Source organism: Akebia trifoliata, chromosome 11, assembly GCF_017979445.1.
Source record: "Akebia trifoliata isolate Shusen 1 chromosome 11, ASM1797944v1, whole genome shotgun sequence".
NCBI classification, from domain to species: domain Eukaryota; kingdom Viridiplantae; phylum Streptophyta; class Magnoliopsida; order Ranunculales; family Lardizabalaceae; genus Akebia; species Akebia trifoliata.
In genome coordinates this window covers 1,209,659-1,230,084 of record NC_141385.1, presented here as the reverse complement: position 1 = coordinate 1,230,084, position 20,426 = coordinate 1,209,659, and the positions used below count along the sequence as shown (strand labels likewise).

At 31.9% G+C, this 20,426-nt stretch overlaps 1 protein-coding gene across 1 annotated transcript; it reads left to right on the top strand.

Moving 5' to 3' along the window:
• Positions 1–6,959: 6,959 nt before the first annotated feature.
• LOC147390182 (cellulose synthase-like protein H1) lies at positions 6,960–19,071 on the top strand. Its single transcript, XM_086457724.1, has 5 exons — positions 6,960–7,157; positions 9,059–9,262; positions 15,198–15,287; positions 17,883–17,977; positions 18,676–19,071. The coding sequence occupies exons 1-5, from the start codon at positions 6,960–6,962 to the stop codon at positions 18,848–18,850; spliced, it is 762 nt and encodes a 253-aa protein (XP_086313850.1). The 3' UTR covers positions 18,851–19,071.
• Positions 19,072–20,426: the final 1,355 nt, after the last annotated feature.

The following is a 20,426-nucleotide window of genomic DNA, read 5'->3' as shown; positions in this document are numbered from 1 at the left end:
AAATTTATTTTGAAAATCATAAAAAAGATTATTATTTTGAAATAATTTCACTGTTTATGCTCATGTTCTCTATTTTTTTTTGAAGGATATCTTGTTCTGTTTTGCCCTGTTTTATTATTTTAGTTTCTATTCTCTTATTATCACTTTACAATTTTTGTTCTTAAATATTAGATAAAGTTTAGTAAAAATAGGTATTCTTTATTTAACAAAACAAAAAAAAAATTAGATAAAATTTTTTTGGCAACCCATGGAACCGAACCGAACCAAATCGAATTAAGATCGGTTTGGGTTGGTTCGATTCTAGATCAAATTGGTTCGATTCTGGGTCCTATATAATAAAACAGACCTTGGTTGGTTCGGTTCTGATTTTGCTCTAAACCGAACCAAGTTGCACTGCTACATAAAATCATGAAAATACCAAATGGGTCACAAAATGCATCCAATTAAAAAAAAAAAACTCATGAAAACACCAAATGGGCCTATTCGATCAATGATATCTTACTCAACGCTTAATCCTAATTGTAAACAACTGTTGAAGTTGTTTGAATGTGTTATAATGCTTTGTAATATTTTGTTGAAGTAATACCTTGAACCAAATTTACTTTTGTAATGTTTTGAGTGATGTGTTCAAATTTTTAATTAGGGTGTTGTAAATAATTTAAGATATTGGTGTGCAATAAGTAAAAGTTGAGGTGCAAATAGCAACTCTTTATTTTTCCGAACTTGTTGGTAAGCCTAACTTCCGTTTACTTGAATCATTTCTTGCTGTTGTTTAGACCATCCCACTAACTAAAACCACATGTAACCCAACCCTTTTTGGTTCCCATTTATCAAACTCACACCCCTACTTCTATATAAACACTACCATCCTGCCCTCTCCTTCATCCATAGACCTTCTTACCATTAACACCCTCTTCAATCTACTCTCTCTCTCTCTCATACACAATGGATACACAATCATGCTTCCCTATAAAAGGTGCAGATCTGTATCCTGAGGAGTGTCGATATACGGTCCTTGAGTTTGTCATGTCATGGTGTTGATTGAGCATGCCATGTGCCTAAGTCTGATTATCACGACTCTTTATTAAATTCAATGTAATTAAATTTATGTAAGTTACTTATGAGATCTAGGAAATGATTGCTCGAGGATCCAACAATTCAAAAGGCTGTTGTAAAGGTGTATTTGATGGTCTTAAGTGGTGTATAGCCATATGGTAAATCATAATTGCATGAATGCTTACATGTTACAAGGGTGTTGGTTTTAGAAATAGATGTACGCCAAAATTGTATAATCTAAGTAGGTCTGTGAGTATTGGTTATACAACCTTGGTTCAAAGCTTTCTTTCACCAACTAATTACTAACCAAGACTTGCTTAAAAATAAAAAATTTAAATCCCATTTCTCGATACTTTCGAGGGTACCATTGCATTTTCTTTCCCCCTTCCTTGACAACCAAGGAGGATTATATATATAGGGTACCATTGTGTATTCTCCCTTTCATGGCAAGCAAGAAGGATTATATGTAGTCTTTTTTTTACGCTTCTTAAATTCTTAGTGTCAGTGTCACAATACCGAGAGTTATGTTTTTTTTAAACTATTTAGATATAACACTCTACCTCCATAAAATTAGTTAGTACGTATCTTGAGTTTGAAAATTAGGATTAATGTATAAATTTTAAAATAATAACAATAAATAAATAGATAATCATGTATAAATTTTAATGCTATTCCATCATATCAAAAGATGTTCGTAAAAATAAGACCTGATAATGTATTTAAGCTCCTTAAAATATCTCAACCTATGGAACTCTTCTGTATTAAATAAAGCTTTCTCTGCTATTACTTCTGTCATTTTTCTTTCTACTTAATTTCATCTCCTAAATATTACAAAAAAAAAAAAATCGTTGAGATTTCATTCTTGTACAGATCGTTAGACTCCTAGATACAAAACTAATACTGTAATTTCTCTCCGAAGAGTTTAGGAGAGAAGTTGTCGTGCCTCCAAGCTCTCTTTACATGCTAATGAAAAAAAATAATTATAATTAGTCCCATTATTGTAAAAGTTAAATTGAAAAATAAATAAATAATAAGAAAATGTACCTTACAAATGATAGCAACAAGTAGAACGTAAATGTAGCTTCTAATGTTTATACCAACTTCGAGTAAGAATTTTTTTTTTCTCCTCCTGTTAGTGGGAGAATCATACATGGTTAATTTCTTATTAAAATAGTAGAATATTAGTTCAATTATATTAAATAAGAAGATTTTTGAAAAATCAAATATTATCCCTTCCACCACACCTACCCCAGTATTCTCCTTAACGTAAAATATTGTTATGATTGATATCATTCCAATCACAATTAAAGAAATGTTTAAAATCACAATCGAATTTGCATATGAGATCAATGTTTTAAATTTATTTGTCAATTTTTTTTCAAAATTTCACATTCGGATAACCAATGCTATTATGTAAACAATAGTTATCTGGGTGTTGAATTTTGTAAAAAGTTTGATAAATAAGTTCAAAGCATTGTTCTCTTATGCAAATTTCGACTGTGGTTTTAAATATTTTTTTGGTAGTGATTGGAATGATATCAATCATAACTATATTTTATGTTAAAGAGAATATTGAGGTAGGTGTGGTGGAAGGAGTAATTTTTGGTTTTTAAAAAATTTTGTTGTTTAATGTAATTGAATTGTTATTATATTGTTTTGATAAGAAGTTAATTATGTATGATTCTCTTACTGATAAGGAGGAGAAAAAAAAATTTCCTACTCGAAGTCGGTATAAACATTGGATGTTACATTTACGTTCTACGTTTTGCTTTCGTTTGTAAGGTAAATTTTCTTATTATTTATTTATTTTTCAATTTAATTTTTATTATAATTGGACTAATTATTATTATTTTTTTCATTAGCACGTAATTAGATTGGAGGCACGACAACTTCTCTACCAAACTTTTTGAAGAGAAATTACAGGATTAGTTTGGTTTGTAGGGGTCCAGCGATTTGTACAAGAATGAAGTTGCAACAGTTTTTTTTTTGGTAATATTTAAGAGATGAAATTAAGGAGAGAAAGGAAAATGGAAGAAGTAGTAGCATAAGAATCTTTATTTAATATAGAAGAGTTTCATGGGTTAAGATATTTTTAAGAAATTTAAATACGTTGTTGGGTCTTATTTTTATGAACATCTTTTGATCTAATGGAATAACATTTATAAATAGTTTTTTATTTATTTGCTATTATTTTAACGGGGTATATCTGGACTTACGTTGTACTAGGTATAAGATTGGGGGGTATATATTTCTGTTAGTTTATTAGTATCTATTAGAAAATATTGATTTTTTATTTTTTTATTTATTAGATTAGATTAGACATAATCTAGAATAACACAGATATCAAACATCGGATTGGATCAACACTTGAAATTGACGAATACAATTGTATCCTGATCTAATAAATTACTCATCTAATCAGGTATCAATTTGGTACCAATCTGATCAGAACCTAATTCTTGATGGTTCTAGGCAGGTTCCATTTTGAGTCAAACCGGACCTATTCAAGTCCTATTAATTGGGTCCCCAAAATCAAGGGTGCTTCATCCATGCTTGCATGAGACAATTGTATAGTTTATGACTCCAATTCTTATAGTACCGTGATGAATCTAGATCCTATACTTCCGAGGTCATGTTAAGCAACCCAATGCCGGTTTTCTAATATTTAGATTCCTTTTACTCTGACACTGAAAAAAGCCTAATTTGTAATTTACATCGCTTGAATCTTCAAATTTTGGGGTTCTAAGGCAAGGATGCAGAAATATACTTAAACGAGTCTAATTTTTTAGGTTCACAACGATTTGGCCTAAACATTCATGACAGTATGTCACATGGTTTGCAAATGAAACCTGGGGTGGGGTACATGAGCTTTAAAACAAAATTGCGCATTGAAAGAGGTGCAACACAATTTTTCGTAATTATATATTTTTCCTATTTTCGTTAAAAAGTCTCCTTCATGTCACAGATGAGACAGAGAAACTTTTTAAAAAAATTCTCTTTTTTACTAAATTTTTTTTAGAGAATCAAAATTTTTATTTTGCTACTTGGATGCAAGTTTTAAACAAATCTCGTAGGTAAGATAAGCTACAGAATTAGGTTTATTTTTTATTTTTTATCGTCTCTCTTTTTCGTTAAAAGTCTTCTTCATGTCAAATGTATTTTTTCGATATAAAGTTTGCCCTTTTTTTTCTAAAACTTTTTTAGAGAAACATATTTTTGGTTTTGCAACTTTGATGCTATTTTTTTCTTTTTCCCGAAAAAAGAGATTTAATAGTTAAAACCTACGAGATTTGTTTAAAACTTAAAATTTCTTATATAAATATCCGTCCATGGTAACTACTGTAAATATCCGTCCATGGTAACTACTCTGAAATTGCCAAACAACTTGAAATGGAAGCAAACCCATATCAAATAGCTCTATTTTCCTTTAGTGTTATATTAGTTTTTTAATTCTAAAATGAGGTGTTCATAGATACTACGTACTTTTATTTGCTAACACTTTCCATGGTTGTTGAGCCTATCCTTACTAATTGTTGAAGTTCTTTTTTTTCTGAAATAAGGGTTATTGTTAGTTTTTTCTCAAAAATGATAAAACTTTACTGTGATGGGCGTAGTTAATTTCGATTTTGGGATGATTTCTGGTTTGAAGATCTTTCCATAATATTTGTGCCAACTTCATGGATCAATGGGGATCAAAAAATTGGTCGCATTATTTAAAATTAATTTAGCTGCCTATCCTAAGACATGCATTTTTTAATTTACCAATTTTTTCAAAACTATTTTATTTTTAGGGATTTATATTTAATTTTTTTTTTCTTTTCTAAATTAACAATGAGAGGTGATCCTATCCTTCATTTAAAACTCAACCAGCCAACTTGAAACTTGGTCGGACGTCCAAGGTGACGACTCGTTCGATTCATCGAGGTATCGTCCATCGACGAGACTTATTGATAAGTTGTCTCAAACAGTGAAAAAATCAGTCCATTTTTCATCGCTGGACAAGATGACTAGAAAAAATCGGATGGCTTCATGGTGTGTTTCAAGTAAAAGTTAGTGGGCCAATAGAATCTCTCTAGTTTAAAGTCAAAATCAAAATCAAACTATATTGTTAATTGAGAACTTCGGTTAGGTTAGGTGGTTAAGTGTCTTGGATTTTAATAATTTTTATAGAGAGATTCTATTGACACATCAAATTTAGTTACCAGAACACCAATCCTTATGAAGTTGTCTATATATGTATTGGTGTGTTAGAAGTAGATATTGTTGTTTTAATGGAATCTCTCTTTAATTAATGTGTTTTTTTTTTTAATAAATATATTTTGGGCATAATTAATTTATGCTAATTTCCACTAACAAAGCCCCACATGTTTTCTCTCAATGCAGAATGAATACGAACTACTTAGTCGAAAAATCGAAGATGCTGCCCAAAATTCTACTCAATTTGATCTAATCAGCCAATTTTCAGATTTCTCAAAAATAGAACGCAGAAACCATCCCAAGCATCGTTAAGGTAACATTTAGATCGATTAAGAAAATTAAAAGTTCAGCTAAATCTCCCATTATCTGTATGATTGTACAGGAAAATGTGATTTGTAGCTAATCATCAAAAAAAAAAAAAGTGATATGTAGCTATTCAATTGATCTTTCAAAGGAAAACAAATTTTCAGAAAATACAATTTCCTCAATCACCTAATAAAATATTCTTTGATATCACCCAAAGAAAATGATTTTCTCACTTGGTTCAGAAATCATAATATTATTAATCTCTCTCTCTCTCTTTCTCTTTCAATCGATTACTAATATCCTACACTCTTTGTGACATTTTTCTAGGTTCAATCAATTTATGAGAAAATTCATTTTTACAATACCATTTTTTAATATGGGAAAACAAGGAAAGCCTTCCAAATGGATTGCCACATCTAATTTATGTGTCCAGAGAGAAGCGGCCGAAACATCAACATCATTTCAAAGCAGGAGCGATGAACGTTTTGGTATATGTCTTAAGTCCTACATTTGTTTTCCTATATTTGGGTCACGTTCACGAGCCAACTATTTAGCCAAAAAAAAAACAGAGCTCCCTTGTATATAGATATAGGATTATGTTCAAGGGCCACCGAGTTTTGTCTTAGAACTTTTGGAAGGAGTTGATTTTTTTAACATGATTTCATTGTGTTCTAACCCAACAAATATCAGCAAATTCTGAAACTTCTAACCCCTCCATTTTTGTAAGTCACTTTTGTTGGGGTTAGAAGTTTTGGATTGAATTGCTTTTGGTGAGGATGATCTCATCACCATAAAGATTGTCCTCATAAAAATTCAATCCATTACGAAACTTCTCACTAATGTAGGACAAAACACATTGACTAAAAAGTTGGCCCTTGAAAATGACATATATATATATATATGTCCGAATTTAAAAATGGGTTGATTGGTTGATGTCCTTTAACCAAGTCGGATACATATCCATCCCTATATCCATTAGATACGGATTTGGTGAAAGTAAAATGATTCGGATATGGTCAAAGCTAATAGGATCCGAGTCGGATTGAAATCTAGACTCAGATAAAAAATTTGGATATGGATATACGCATATCCGGCTTGAACCTGGCCCATTTTAAGCACTACATCAGGGTTTTGGTGAATATTTGAAATGACTGAAATGCCTATGTCTTAATCCTCTTATGAAAAACCCTTGAATTTTAGGGGGGATATATTTGTATGTCTAAATTTCCTTTTCATGATAAAATCCTTTATTATAAAATTTTGCCTTGGAAAATAAATTATAAAATCTTCTCCATTTAGGTGGCATTTACCATGACAAATTTCTAGAAATTCTTCTATGGAAAAATTATTACTTATGTTACCAATTATACTGTGATGCACAGACCAGAGTTTCAGGAGTAATGACGAATTCCCCATTCATGCTCAACGTCGATTGCGACATGTTCGCCAACAATCCCAAAATTGTTCTTCATGCAATGTGTTTGCTGTTGGGTATGAAGACAGAAAAAGAAAGTGGATTTGTTCAAAGCCCACAAATTTTCTATGGAGGTCTCAAGGATGACCCATATGGAAATGAATTGATCGTAGTTTTGCAGAAAGTAAGTAAACATTCTTCATCATTTCATGGAAATCCATAGGAATTGATTGAGTCCAGATCGAGGCAGGTTAATTAGTGTCCATTTGGGACCGATACAATAAGGATCAGATTGGACTAGAGTTGGATTGGACTTTTGCATGTCTGATCGGGCTTTATAAGATCTCAGTATTTGGATCCAAATTGGATTCAATTACTATCAAATTTGGTACCCTACTCTTTGGGTGGGACTAATCCCGCGGTCACACACACCACACCACACCACACCTTGGAAAGTCCTACATGCAATAAGTTGAGTCAAGGTTTAATAGAACCCTAAAGGTTGGCCCTAAGAAATTCATATCTTCGTGGGGTTTCGAATGCTTGACCTACTCTTTGCGGAGGAGCTTATAAATTTTATTTAATAAATATAATATATAAATAAATTTCATATGCTTAAACAAAGAACTGTGATAACATGACGCTCCCCTTAACAAACACTGCCTGCAGCCCCGTCACAGAACAATAGATCAAATGCCTTGGGATACATAAGAAAAAGATTTATGATTTTACGTATCCCGATGCAAATTATCTATGATTTTGTGATGGGGTGTTTGTCAGAAGGGGGCGATTTATTATCACGACTCTTAAACAAATTATATAATAAAACGTCCAATCCCGTTCTTACAATTTCCTGTAAGAGATTCAACTCTCATTTATAGAGAATTATAATAATTAAGTATACATATACATACTAAGGAAGTGAATTATCTGCACTTTTTACTCTTTTAAACATACAAATGACATTATTTCAATATTGCATATCTTTTGTATCATAAACTTTCTTCCCGCAACCTAAGCAAGGTCTGTCAGAGAGCTTAGCTGCAAAGCTGTGGCATCAGTCCCATCCTTCAACCATTTTGACTGCACATGTCAATATGCTGATGTGGAATTGTGCACAAACCATGGATACTTTTCACTCATGTCTTGAGGAAATACATCTAGATTCGGTACACAACCTCCATGTCCGCGAAGTGTCTAACACAATGTCTTGCGGAATCACTTCAACATTTTTTTCCTTTTTTTCAAAGAGACCGAATTAATGCACCCAAGGTGGGAGGATTGAAATCCTCCTCCCACACCTCAACCTTGCTGCTTAAACCACAATTCAAGGAAATTTTAAAAGAGTGATTTTGGGCATTAATCCTCGGATTATGGCTAATGTGGCAATGTTTGAGATGTATGGAGGCTTATAGCCTCCACCCTGGGTGCATTACAATCCACACTCTTCATTTCATTTCATTTTTTTTTATTATTATTATTATGAATAATGATGAATGCAGGCGGTTTTGGTATAAGGTTGTGTACACAGCTGAAGTGGCAAGAGCACAGAGCTGCACATCATTTTCTTGTGTATCCGGATGAAAAAGATCTATGATTCTTTGTACTTACTACGTCAGCCTCATGCATTCATCACGACTCTTTTTTTATTACATAGCTTATCATTGAGTGATTCTAAATTAACTGGCTCAAAAAAGATATTTATTGACGTGGTAGTGCATAGAACCATAGATTTTTTTCCTAGGATATAAGGGAAAAAAATCAGTTTTGTGCACATTGCCACGTGGGTGAATGACTTTTCGAGTCAGTTCAACATTTTCCTTTATCTTTTGTCTATGTCGATATACTAAAATACCTTTTTTTTTTCCTCATTTTTATTTTCTTTGTATTTAGGAAGTGGATTTGATGAATTCAAGACCCCTCTATGCAGGGACGGGTGCTTACATCGAAGAAAGGTTTATTTACAGGCTATCACCAGAGGAAGCAAGAATTAAAGGAAAGAACTAAGTCTGATTAATGGTAAATTAATCAACCTTAGTTTTCTCAGGTCATTATTCAATTATATTCAATTTAAAATATTTTTAGTACAATAAATTTTTTCGGAAAATCACTTGGGCACTGGAAACAAGATTCGGACATTCCACGAAATTTACAGAATCAGTAGCACAATTATTTTCAGGAGCAAATGATGAAAATATAATTTGTCCCAGTGATCTTTCAAGCTCTCTTAAGGCAACTATCCAAGTTGCAAACTGCAGATATGAATCCAATACTCATTGGAGCTCAAAGGTAAGAGGTTTCTGATATTATTTTTTTTCATTAAGAAATGAAAATTTCTTTTTCAAGTACTTGTTTTAGATTAAGAAATGAAAATTTATTTTATTAGTACTTGATTTAGAGGCATGTGTGCTAAAGATTTGATGAATTGACAAATTAATCAACGATTCTTTTATTAATCATTGAACATTGCAACCAAATTTTTAGAATCCAGATATTAGATTCGAGAATCAACTTGATAATCTGTGTTTATACTAGCAAATCAAACAAATGTATGTTACAATTATCTGAAACTAATTATTTCTAGTATTCTAAAATGCAAAACATGTTTATTTACATTTTTACAATTAGTAATATATGAAATAAATTATTTTTAGTGTTCTAAAATTCAAAACATATTTATTTTCTATTTTGTTAAAAGTTATATTGGTTCTACTTAATTTGGTTGAGTTATGATTCAGGAAGTTTTCGAGTAAACACAACAAATTTCCGATATGCTTCGGTATTGTTTTAAGAAAAATACTAAATTGACTTCTTACAACACTGTGCTGACGTGGTGGTGTGTGTTAAATAATAGATGCTTTTTCTGCTCGAGTTACTGTTGTAGGATTCTTTTTGTAAAACTAATGATAAAATCACTATAAAAAAAAAAAAAAAAAAACTCAATCTATACTCGATTGATGTGGCAAGTGCACAGAACCATAAACTTTTCCTTGTGTATCCCAAAGAAAAAAATCTACAGTTCTGTGCACTAGCTACATCAACCAAGTGCAGACCAAGTATGATTTTTCGAGTTAGATTGTCACGACTCTTTTTGTAATTATAAGCAAACAGCTTACTCAAAGGGTGGAGATACCCACGATAGTTTAAAAAAGAAAAAAAAAAGAAAAAAAAAAAAGACAAGTAGTTTAGTGGTTAATAGCAAGTCGTTATTTTTCCGAACTTGTTGGTAAGCCTAATTTTCGTTTACTTGAATCATTTCTTGCCGTTGATTTAGACCATCCCACTAACTAAAACCACGTGTAACCCAACCCTTTTTGGTTCCCATTTATCAAACTCACACCCCTACTTCTATATAAACCCCACCATCCTGCATTCTCCTTCATCCATAAACTTTCTTACCATTAACACCCTTTTCAATCTATTCTCTTTCTCTCACTCATACACACAATGGATGCAGAATCATGCTTCCCCATAAAAGGTGCAGATCTGTATCCTGAGGAGTGACGATGTACGGTCCCTGAGCCTGTAGTATATATGAAGTTGTCGTGCCTCCAAGCTCTTTATGTGCTAATAAAAAAAAATAATTAGTCCTATTATAATAAAAATTAAATTGAAAAATAAAGAAATTTACCTTACAAACGAAAGCAAAAAGTAGAACGTAAATGTATCTTCCAATGTTTATACTGACTTCGAGTAAGTAATTTTTTTCTCTTCTTGTTAGTGGGAGAATCATACATAATTAACTTCTTATTAAAACATTAATGAACAAACAATAACTCTTATTTCGAAAAAATGAACTTCAACAATTAGTAAGGATAGGCTCAAAAACCATGGAAAGTGTTAGAAAATACAAGCATGTAGTATATATGAACACCTCATTTTAGAATTAAAAAACTAATATAACACTACGGAAACTAGAGCTATTTGATATGGGTTGGCTTCCATTTAAAGTGGTTTGGCAATTTCAGAGTATGTTTGACAGTAGTTACCAATGTCAGATATTTATATAAGAAATTTTAAGTTTTAAACAAATCTCGTAGGTTTTAACTATTAAAACTCTTTTTTCGGGAAAAAAAAACTTGCATCAAAGTTGCAAAACCAAAAATATGTCTCTAAAACGAGAGAACTTAATATCGAAAAATACATCTGACATGAAAAAGATTTTTAACGTAAAAACGTAAAAGAGACGATAAAAAATAAAAAACCTAATTCTGCAGCTTATCTTACCTACGAGACTTGTTTAAAACTTGCATCAAAGTAGCAAAATAAAAAATTTGATTCTCTATTTTTTTTTTTTAAGTCTCTTTCTCATCTGACATGAAGGAGACTTTTTAACGAAAAGGAAAAATATATACGTACGAAAAATTGTGTTGCACCTCTTTTGATGGGCAGTTTTGTTTTGTAGCCCATGTACCCCACCCCAGGTTTCATTTGCAAACCATGTGACATACTGTCATAAATGTTTAGGCCAAATCATTGTGAACCTAAACAATTAGACTCGTTTAAGTATATATCTGGATCCTTGCCTTAAAACCCCAAATTTTAAAGATCCAATGAATGTAAATTACAATTAGGCTTTTTTCAGTGCCAGAGTACCTTTCTCTCCTTAATTTCACCTCCTAAATATTACCAAACAAACAAAAAACCGTTAGGACTTCATTCTTATACAGATCACTGGACCACTAGATACCAAAACAAATCATGTAATTTCATTCCAAAGATTTAGGGAAAGAAGTTGTCGGGCCTCCATTTCTTTACGTGCTAATGAAAATATTAATAATAATAATTAGTCTCATTATATAAAAATTAAATAAATAATAAGGAAATTTACCTTACATTATTTGTAAACATTAGAAGCTGTATTTTTCGTTTTACTTTTTGCTTTTGTTTGTAAGGTAATTTCCTTATTATTTATTTAATTTTTATTATAATGAGACTAATTATTATTAATATTTTCATTAGCACGTAAAGAGATGGAGGCCCGACAACTTCTTTCCCTAAATCTTTGGAATGAAATTACATGATTTGTTTTGGTATCTAGTAGTCCAGTGATCTGTATAAGAATGAAGTCCTAACGGTTTTTTTGTTTTGTTGTAATATTTAGGAGGTGATATTTAGGAGGTGAGAAGGAGAGAAGGTACTCTGGCACTGAAAAAAGCCTAATTGTAATTTACATTCATTGGATCTTTAAAATTTGGGGTTCTAAGGCAATGATGCAGATATATACTTAAACGAGTCTAATTGTTTAGGTTCACAATGATTTGGCCTAAACATTTATGACAGTATGTCACATGGTTTGCAAATGAAACCTGGGGTGGGGTACATGAGCTACAAAACAAAACTGCCCATCAAAAGAGGTGCAACACAATTTTTCGTACCTATATATTTTTCCTATTTTCGTTAAAAAGTCTCCTTCATGTCAGATGAGAAAGAGACTTAAAAAAAAAAAAAATAGAGAATCAAAATTTTTATTTTGCTACTTTGATGCAAGTTTTAACAAGTCTCGTAGGTAAGATAAGCTGCAGAATTAGGTTTTTATTTTTTTTATCGTCTCTCTTTTACGTTTTTACGTTAAAAATCTTTTTCATGTCAGATGTATTTTTTCGATATTAAGTTTCTCGTTTTAGAGAAACATATTTTTGGTTTTGCAACTTTGATGCAAGTTTTTTTTTTTCCCGAAAAAAGAGTTTTAATAGTTAAAACCTACGAGATTTGATTAAAACTTAAAATTTCTTATATAAATATTTGTCATTTGTAACTACTGTTAAACATACTCTGTAATTGCCATACCACTTTAAATGGAAGCCAACCCATATCAAATAGCTCTAGTTTCCGCAGTGTTATATTAGTTTTTTAATTCTAAAATGAGGTGTTCATATATACTACATGCTTGTATTTTCTAACACTTTCCATGGTTGTTGAGCCTATCCTTACTAATTGTTGAAGTTCATTTTTTCGAAATAAGGGTTATTGTTAGTTTTTTCTAAAAAACGATAAAACATGGGTTCAATTAATTCCTTAGTTGGACTATATAATTGTTGAAGTTGCCTTTTTAAAATCATTTTCACGCTAGAGTGACAAAAGTTTATTGTGATGGGCGTAGTCTAATAGTTGAAGTTCATTTTTTTGAAATAAGGGTTATTGTTACATTTTTCTCAAAAACGATAAAACATGGGCTCAATTAATTCCTTAGTTTGACCATATAATTGTTGAAGTTCCTTTTTTAAAATCATTTTCACGTTAGAGTGACAAAAGTTTACTATGATGGGTGTAGTTATTTTTGATTTTGGGATGATTTGTGGTTTGAAGATCTTTCCATAATATTTGTGCCAAACCTTCATGGATCAATGGGGACCAAAAAGTAAGTCACATTATTTAAAATTAATTTAGCTGCCTATCCAAGGACATGCATTTTTTTATTTACCAATTTTTTCAGAACTATTTTATTTTTAAGGATTTATATATAAATTTGTTTTTCTTTTCTAAATTAACAATGAGATGTGATCCTATCCTTCATTTAAAACTCAACCAGCCAACTAGAAACTTGGTCCAACGTCCTAGGTGACTAGACCACAAAACTCAAGGAACAAACTCATCAAGTCAACTTGAAAACTCATACATGTCGAATTGATACTTGGCCAATTGTTGTGTAAATGTTTTGTATTCTATTGCGCAACGCAAAGCTGCAGGGATTTCTATTTTGGGGAGTTCTACATGTTTTGGTAACTCTAGATTATATGAATAGAGATCCGTAGGGCTGCAAAACTTATGAAAAAACAGTGATTGTTCTTGTTTTGTAGTCCATGGACGTGGACGTAGGGACACTACCGAACCATGTAAATCTTTGTGTTTTGTGCGAGTTGCTTTTTCAATTTTTTAACACCAAGACAATCTGAAATTGTATTTAGTTAACATAAAAACTCAAATTTCATAAATCCTTGTGTTTTCTCCAAAAAATGCATTATTTTCAAGCTCTTTAATCAGTTCAACCTCATCTTAATCAATCTATTGGCTTCAAGCTCTAATTATAAAAATTTATATATAAAATCCTTATAATCTTTGGTGCAACTTGATTTATATTGACTTACAAGAAAAGGTGAAATGTAATTTTAACAACTCTAGTATTTGAACATCACATGTGTAGTATGTGGCCCCATTTAATTAGTATGCCACAGGAGTCTTTAAAATCAAAGTTTTATAGGCATATGGGTCTTTTGGGGTGCTAGGTTAAATTTCAACCACTTTATGTAAAATTAGAAATAAAATAGGACCTAACTTTAGAGGATATTTTGTCTTTCAAAGTTTACCTTTTAGGGCATGTTTCACCCTACTACTCTTTTAGGGTCCCAAATTAGTCCTTTCTAGTATTCCTTTCCATTAATACCCCTTGATGTCCTCTTAAATGTTTTATATATATATATCTCTTCTAAGTTTTCCTTACTTTTACGACCCTAAAGAAATATGGACTTAACTTTCTGTATTATTAACACCTAGTTTTTTGGTGTATTAGTTGGATTCATAATTTTTAGTATTTAGAGCTAGCACTATGTCGGGTTCAAACCTTAAGAGTTGCACTTAGGGAAAAAGTCACCAGTAAAGCCCAAAAATTAAATAAGAGAACTAGAGCGAAAGCTACGACAAAGTAGGCACCAAGGACTTTAGTGGAAGGCAAGAGTGAATATTACCCCGAGGCTGAGCTCTTAAACCCAGTCATTTCTTTAAAACTAGCCCATCTTCTCTTTGAAATTTTCTTGTTTTCTCTTTCTAGATATGAATTTGAAGAATAAAAAGCGGCAGTGTTGGTGAAAAAGAAAGGGGTGATTACACTCCCCTTGATATTTATTTGATTTTATGATGGTGTGTGGTATAAGACAATATTGGTGAGGTAATGGTACTTGTCTTATTTAATTGTAAACTTTATTTCGGTTTGATATGTAGTATCTTAATGAGACAAAACATTTTCCCACATCCCTTCATCTCTCCTTTCCAATAACAAATATATTCACTTCACCTAGTCTTTTAGCATAATCAATGTGTTGTGGTTCTTGGAGTTGGAATGATACAAAGCACTTGGCCTGCAGCTGAAAATTTATATTGTTGTACTTGTATTTTCGCCAAATAGATAATACTTGTCCCAAAACTACATTTATTGAGAGCATGACACTACCTTTTTTATTTGTTTTTTGCCTGATTAGTGACAAAGGCCAGAATTTATCATTTACAGGAGATAATTTCAATATACCCTCTTTTATCACCTCCAACCCTCACTCTAGGAGCATGGAACCACGTTTGCAATGCACTTGCTCTACTTCAGGTCATTTATTTTTATTTTTTGTTTTCCTTCTTTCTTTTGAAGAATTGTTTTTGTCGTGATGATCGCCAGGTCAACTATAATTGAATATTTTGTTTCTTGTTGAACTTATTATTGTAGAAGATCCTTGCTTAGAAGTTTTTGCTTGTTGCTTTCATAAATGTTGGGTTTATGTCATAGCTTTCAAGGAGATCAAATTCTTTGTGTACTTAAACACATGTGGTTACTTGGCTTGTTTGGTAGGCTCACACATGAAGCTCTCGTAATTGTCATTGTTTTGGTGTTATAATAATGAATGTGGATTGTGGTTTCAAATCTTGGTCCTGGTAAAGACCGGGACAAAATCCCCTTGTAACTAATGTTTCACTGGAAATTGGTATGCATTTATTTCCCATCCCAGTGTTATCGCATGTCTTGGGTTATACGACTTATCCATTACATCAAGAAAAGCATAAGACTCCTCTCAAACACAAATTGAACTTATTTTTTCATTGAGTCTCAGTTTTCTACTTCCAAAACATGTAGGTTTTGTGTGTATGTTTGGGGAAGTGAAGGGGCACAACCAACCGTCTTACACATTTTTGGGAAATTTGCCCCTTGTGTGAGTGAGGGTGGTCTTCCATTCATTGACTGCTAATTAACAATATTTCCCACATTATAGGTCACTTAATGGGCCACTGAATTGGATCCTCATTCACCCAGAACAAAGGATCTCAGCCATCTACGCATTTTCATTATTATTATTAGTCCGTATTAGTCCAGTGAGGAACTTCATATTATCTTGAACACAACTTAATATTTCAGCTAGGAGGCCTTATTTGGGATGTTGAGCCAGGGATCCTGACCCTTGTGGATGCTTCATGTTGCATAACTATGCCAATAGATGGTAGTTGTCTTCAAATCATCCAAAATTTATTTCCCTTGATAATTAAATTGAGACTATTACAAAGTTTAGTAGGTGATAATTTCATCTTCTTTTTTCTCAAAATTTTGTACATATTTATACTGGAGATTTTTATTATTATTATTATTATTATTATTATTTTTATTTTTATTTTATGTTTTCAATATTTTCCTTTTTTTTTTCCCTCCCCTTGTTTTAGATTTCTTTTGGTAGTTTTCATTTTTTTCCTCCCTAATTCATCTCCCACTGTCTCATGCTTGTCTCATCACGTCTAAGACATCTCGTTCTTGTCGTCTAAAGTTTTTGAGACTGATATTCAGACCTTAAACCACAATTTGGATGACTTGATCTTGTTGGATATCGGAAGTTTGTAAATACCAATGTTATTCTTCATATGTAGGATTTTTGTGTGGGTGGGTTGGATATAAACCTAGATTCTGGGTCCAAATTGGTTTCAGATTCGATTCCACCTAGATTTAATCTATTTCTTACTCTAAGCATTCAATGGTGAGTATTTTTTGTTTAATCTAGAGATGGTGGGTTGCTACTTTCTGATGGCTTTCTATTCTACCCTTTTTCTTATCTCATTTCAGTTTGGATTCTTTTCTTAGATTTTTATGATTACATTTATGGCTTCTTAGGATTCTCTATTTAAGATGGGCACATCACTTTTAGGATTTCTGCCATATCAGGCATTTATTGACACAAACATTCCATCAGACCTTGACACAACTTAACATGCTAGACAGTGTCACCTTTTACTTACTGTTTCTCTATAAGTTTGTTTACATTCAGAAAATGGACGATGAAATCTGTCCTTATAGTAATTTATTAAAATTTTAAACACAGCCATGGTTTGAAATTAGCAATCTACTTTTATATTACATTATGTGGTTCTACAAAGGCCCTATTTTATTTGATATATCTATTTTCTTATTTTTATTTTAAAAAAATTGTAGGTTGAATAGAACTTATATTATAATAATATGCTAAGTTCACTGTATCTGAAATATTTTCATTCCCAAAATGTCCGACACAAAATTTAATTAATAATTTCTTTTTATATATAATTTGGGGGAAATTACTATTCATTTCAATAAATATTTTGCTGAATACTGGATTTTTACTAAAATAATTGAAGTTTAAGTAGAAAAATGCGATACTCCAATTGAAATTTTTCCATCAACAGTGAACCTTGCCAAAATAGTCTCTGTTGAAATTTTTTATGAAGATATATTTCTTAGAAAATTCTTGTTGAAGGGATTGTAAATTACATAATAATTGCTTTGATAAAAGTTTTTTCAGATAATAGTCACTTTAAGGATAAATGGTTTACCATTAGGAATATCAAAATGACTTGGCACTCGTTCATTTACCACCCAAGCCCAACCCCAACGTAGTGGAAAAGTGTAAAGTTTATGACCCCAATTCTTATAATACCGTGATGAATCCAGATCCTATACTTCAGGGATCATGTTGGGGTTGGGTGGTAAATGAACAAGTGCCAAGTGATTTTAATTTTCCATCTTGCGCAACAAACAGAAACTGATTTGTAGAAATTAGTAGAATGAAGACGCTAAAGTACGGATGCATTTTTTTCAGTTAGAAAGAATTTCTTTGTTATTGATAAAAGATTTTTTTTGCTCTCTAATTGTTCTGAAGTTCATGAAAATAAATTAATATTTTTTTTTCAGGTTGATGATGCAGAAGTTATCAACTTCCTGCTCAAAACAGAAATAATTCCCTTGTGTCTGCAAACCATGAAGATGGGTAGTGAACTTTCGAAACGGCTAAGTAATAGGTCTCATAGATGTACTTCAAATATGCGAAACATCTATAATTTTGACACTGAAACTTTTGTGGTGGTTACCATTCTAATTTTTGGATAGTTTAGATTCAATGAACTGCTTAGCACCTCCTAAAAAAGGGTGAGAGGGAGGCTGAAAATGAGATGTTTCTAGTAAGAAAATATATGAAGGAACTGCCTTGACTGAAATATGGTTCGTTAGATATTTAAATGTTGGAATAAGATTCATGTTGCCAAACCAAGTAATTGGGATAAGGTGTAGATGATGATGATGATGGCATCTTTAAAAGGTGGTAGTACACTTTGAAGTGCCAGATTAGCTAAGTTGGTATTCAAGCCAACCTGCCTAGATCGAGTCTTACTTCCCTTATATAATTTCTTTCCTTATAATGGAACAAATCCCATCTTTGCTTCAACCCAAAATTGAAATTTCTCCTATGTGTCTGTTTTCCAATCTGCTAATAAACAAAATTGTTGTAAGGTTCACCTTACTTAGTAATGAGGTTAGAAGGATTTAATTTAGAGATAACACAGTTGAATTGATTGGCATAGTACAGGTTTATTTTCAGTTAAAAGAGCCATTTTTGGGCCTTTCTCTTGTCTAAAAAATCTGATAGTTCTACTTGCTTATCTAGCATTTTTTTAAAGGACTGCTGAAACCATTTTTATGGAACTTTCAGGAAACCCTGTTCAGGGTATAAACTAAAGGAGATAACCGGTAGTGGTATGGGCTGCCTGGCCCAGAAATCTGCTCCATCTCAACGCTCAGCCCGACCATTAAACTCATGGTTCAATGGACCGCTAGGTCCAGTTTGCCGATCCGTCTCGCACAAGGTTTGGTTATTTCTCGTATAGCAGGCCAACGGACTAGGCCCAACTGTTGCTCCATGTCTGGTTTTAACCCCACCACCCCCTACGATCTCTATCATGACAAGCACAAAAATCAGAAGAAAAAGTTCCGTTTACTTGTCTCACACATGTGCAGCCACCTGATTTGACAAAGCTGTTTTAAACCCCTCTGTATTGCCCACTGCAACAGTGGTAGAAGTTGAGATTGCATTAAAAATCGTCAGACATGTCTTACTGTTCTCTCTGTACTCAGTTAATTTGATGCCCGACTGTACATGCATCTTTTCCGTCGGTATAACTAACACCCCCCTCTGACATACGTTCTAGGTCATTTTTTTCGAAATACATAAGAAAATATTAAAGATTTTACATATCCCGAGGAAAATAATCTATGATTCTGTGATGGCGGTGTATGTAAAGGGGGCATCAGAAAATCATTATTCAAAAGTTATCCACAAAATATAATTACTAATTTTGTTATTTTTTAAACTAAATTTGTCACATCTTATGGCAAAGAGGGAGAGAAGCCACTAAATTTAGCAAATTTATTTATTAAGTTGATTTTTATTGAATCTTGTCCTTCAATTTATTAAATTAAAGGAATTTGATAGCTCAACAAAAATTTCTCTGCAAGAGGCGAAAAATCATCCAAGAATTAAATTTTTACGTTTATACAATGAAGAGAGAAACTACTTAATTTTGGCCATTTAGTTGACTAAATTATAAGGTTGGGGACTTCTTATAAGAACATGGTAGCTCACGGGTAGGTTCATCTATCTTATAAAGCAATATTGTTTCCCTTTCATTTCTCATCTATTTATAAAAATTAGGTGAGAGTAAGTCGATTTGGTGCTCATATGTAGCATATTATATTTTATACTCTTTTAGTTTATGATATATAATTTATATTGCAGGTCCGGTGGCCTCAAATTAAATTGTATGAATGGGTCCGATTTATTAAAAATTTATCAACAGCAAAATCAAGATCAAATCCGTTTAACACCCTTGCAAAGAAAAAAAAATAGACGATGGCTTATTTTTATAATCGGCATCTAAAAAAAAAGAAAGAAATAAATCAGTTTTCAATTTTTTTTTAATTTTTTATTTTTATAATTTAATGAATTATGATAAAAAAAATTAAACTCGTTGTAGCTTGAAAAACATCTTATTGGAAACTCATTGCAAATTTGAGTTCCTACTTGAGTAGCTAGCAAATAAAGTTTAAAAAAATATATATATGATCTTGTGTCTCAAATTCAACATCTCTTGTTTCATGGACCCAATATTCCAACAATATGAAAGGATGGTAACCTAGAGGATGGCTTGGTTATCTAGAACTTTTAAAATGGGGCAGCTCAAACCTAATTAGGGAACCAAATAGTGATTGATTGTGGTATAGACTAGTTTTGCTAACCAAACATCCTCAACTTTTCTAATTAAAAATTAAAACAATTTGCAAGCATAAAGTAGCAAGAACTAGATGAATCATTAGGAAAAGAAAGAGGAAACTAGGTTATTTTGAGTATTTTAAATCTTAAAGCCAACTGTTAATAAGATGCCACACCGAAATTAGGACATATTT

Excerpts from the sequence above, each read along its gene's own strand:
- LOC147390182 (XM_086457724.1), top strand. The coding sequence starts at position 6,960 with ATGACGAATTCCCCATTCATGCTCAACGTCGATTGCGACATGTTCGCC. Across the intron at positions 15,288-17,882 it reads ATGCACTTGCTCTACTTCAG|GTTGATGATGCAGAAGTTAT; the intron begins GTCATTTATTTT and ends TTTTTTTTTCAG. Across the intron at positions 17,978-18,675 it reads GGTAGTGAACTTTCGAAACG|GAAACCCTGTTCAGGGTATA; the intron begins GCTAAGTAATAG and ends TGGAACTTTCAG.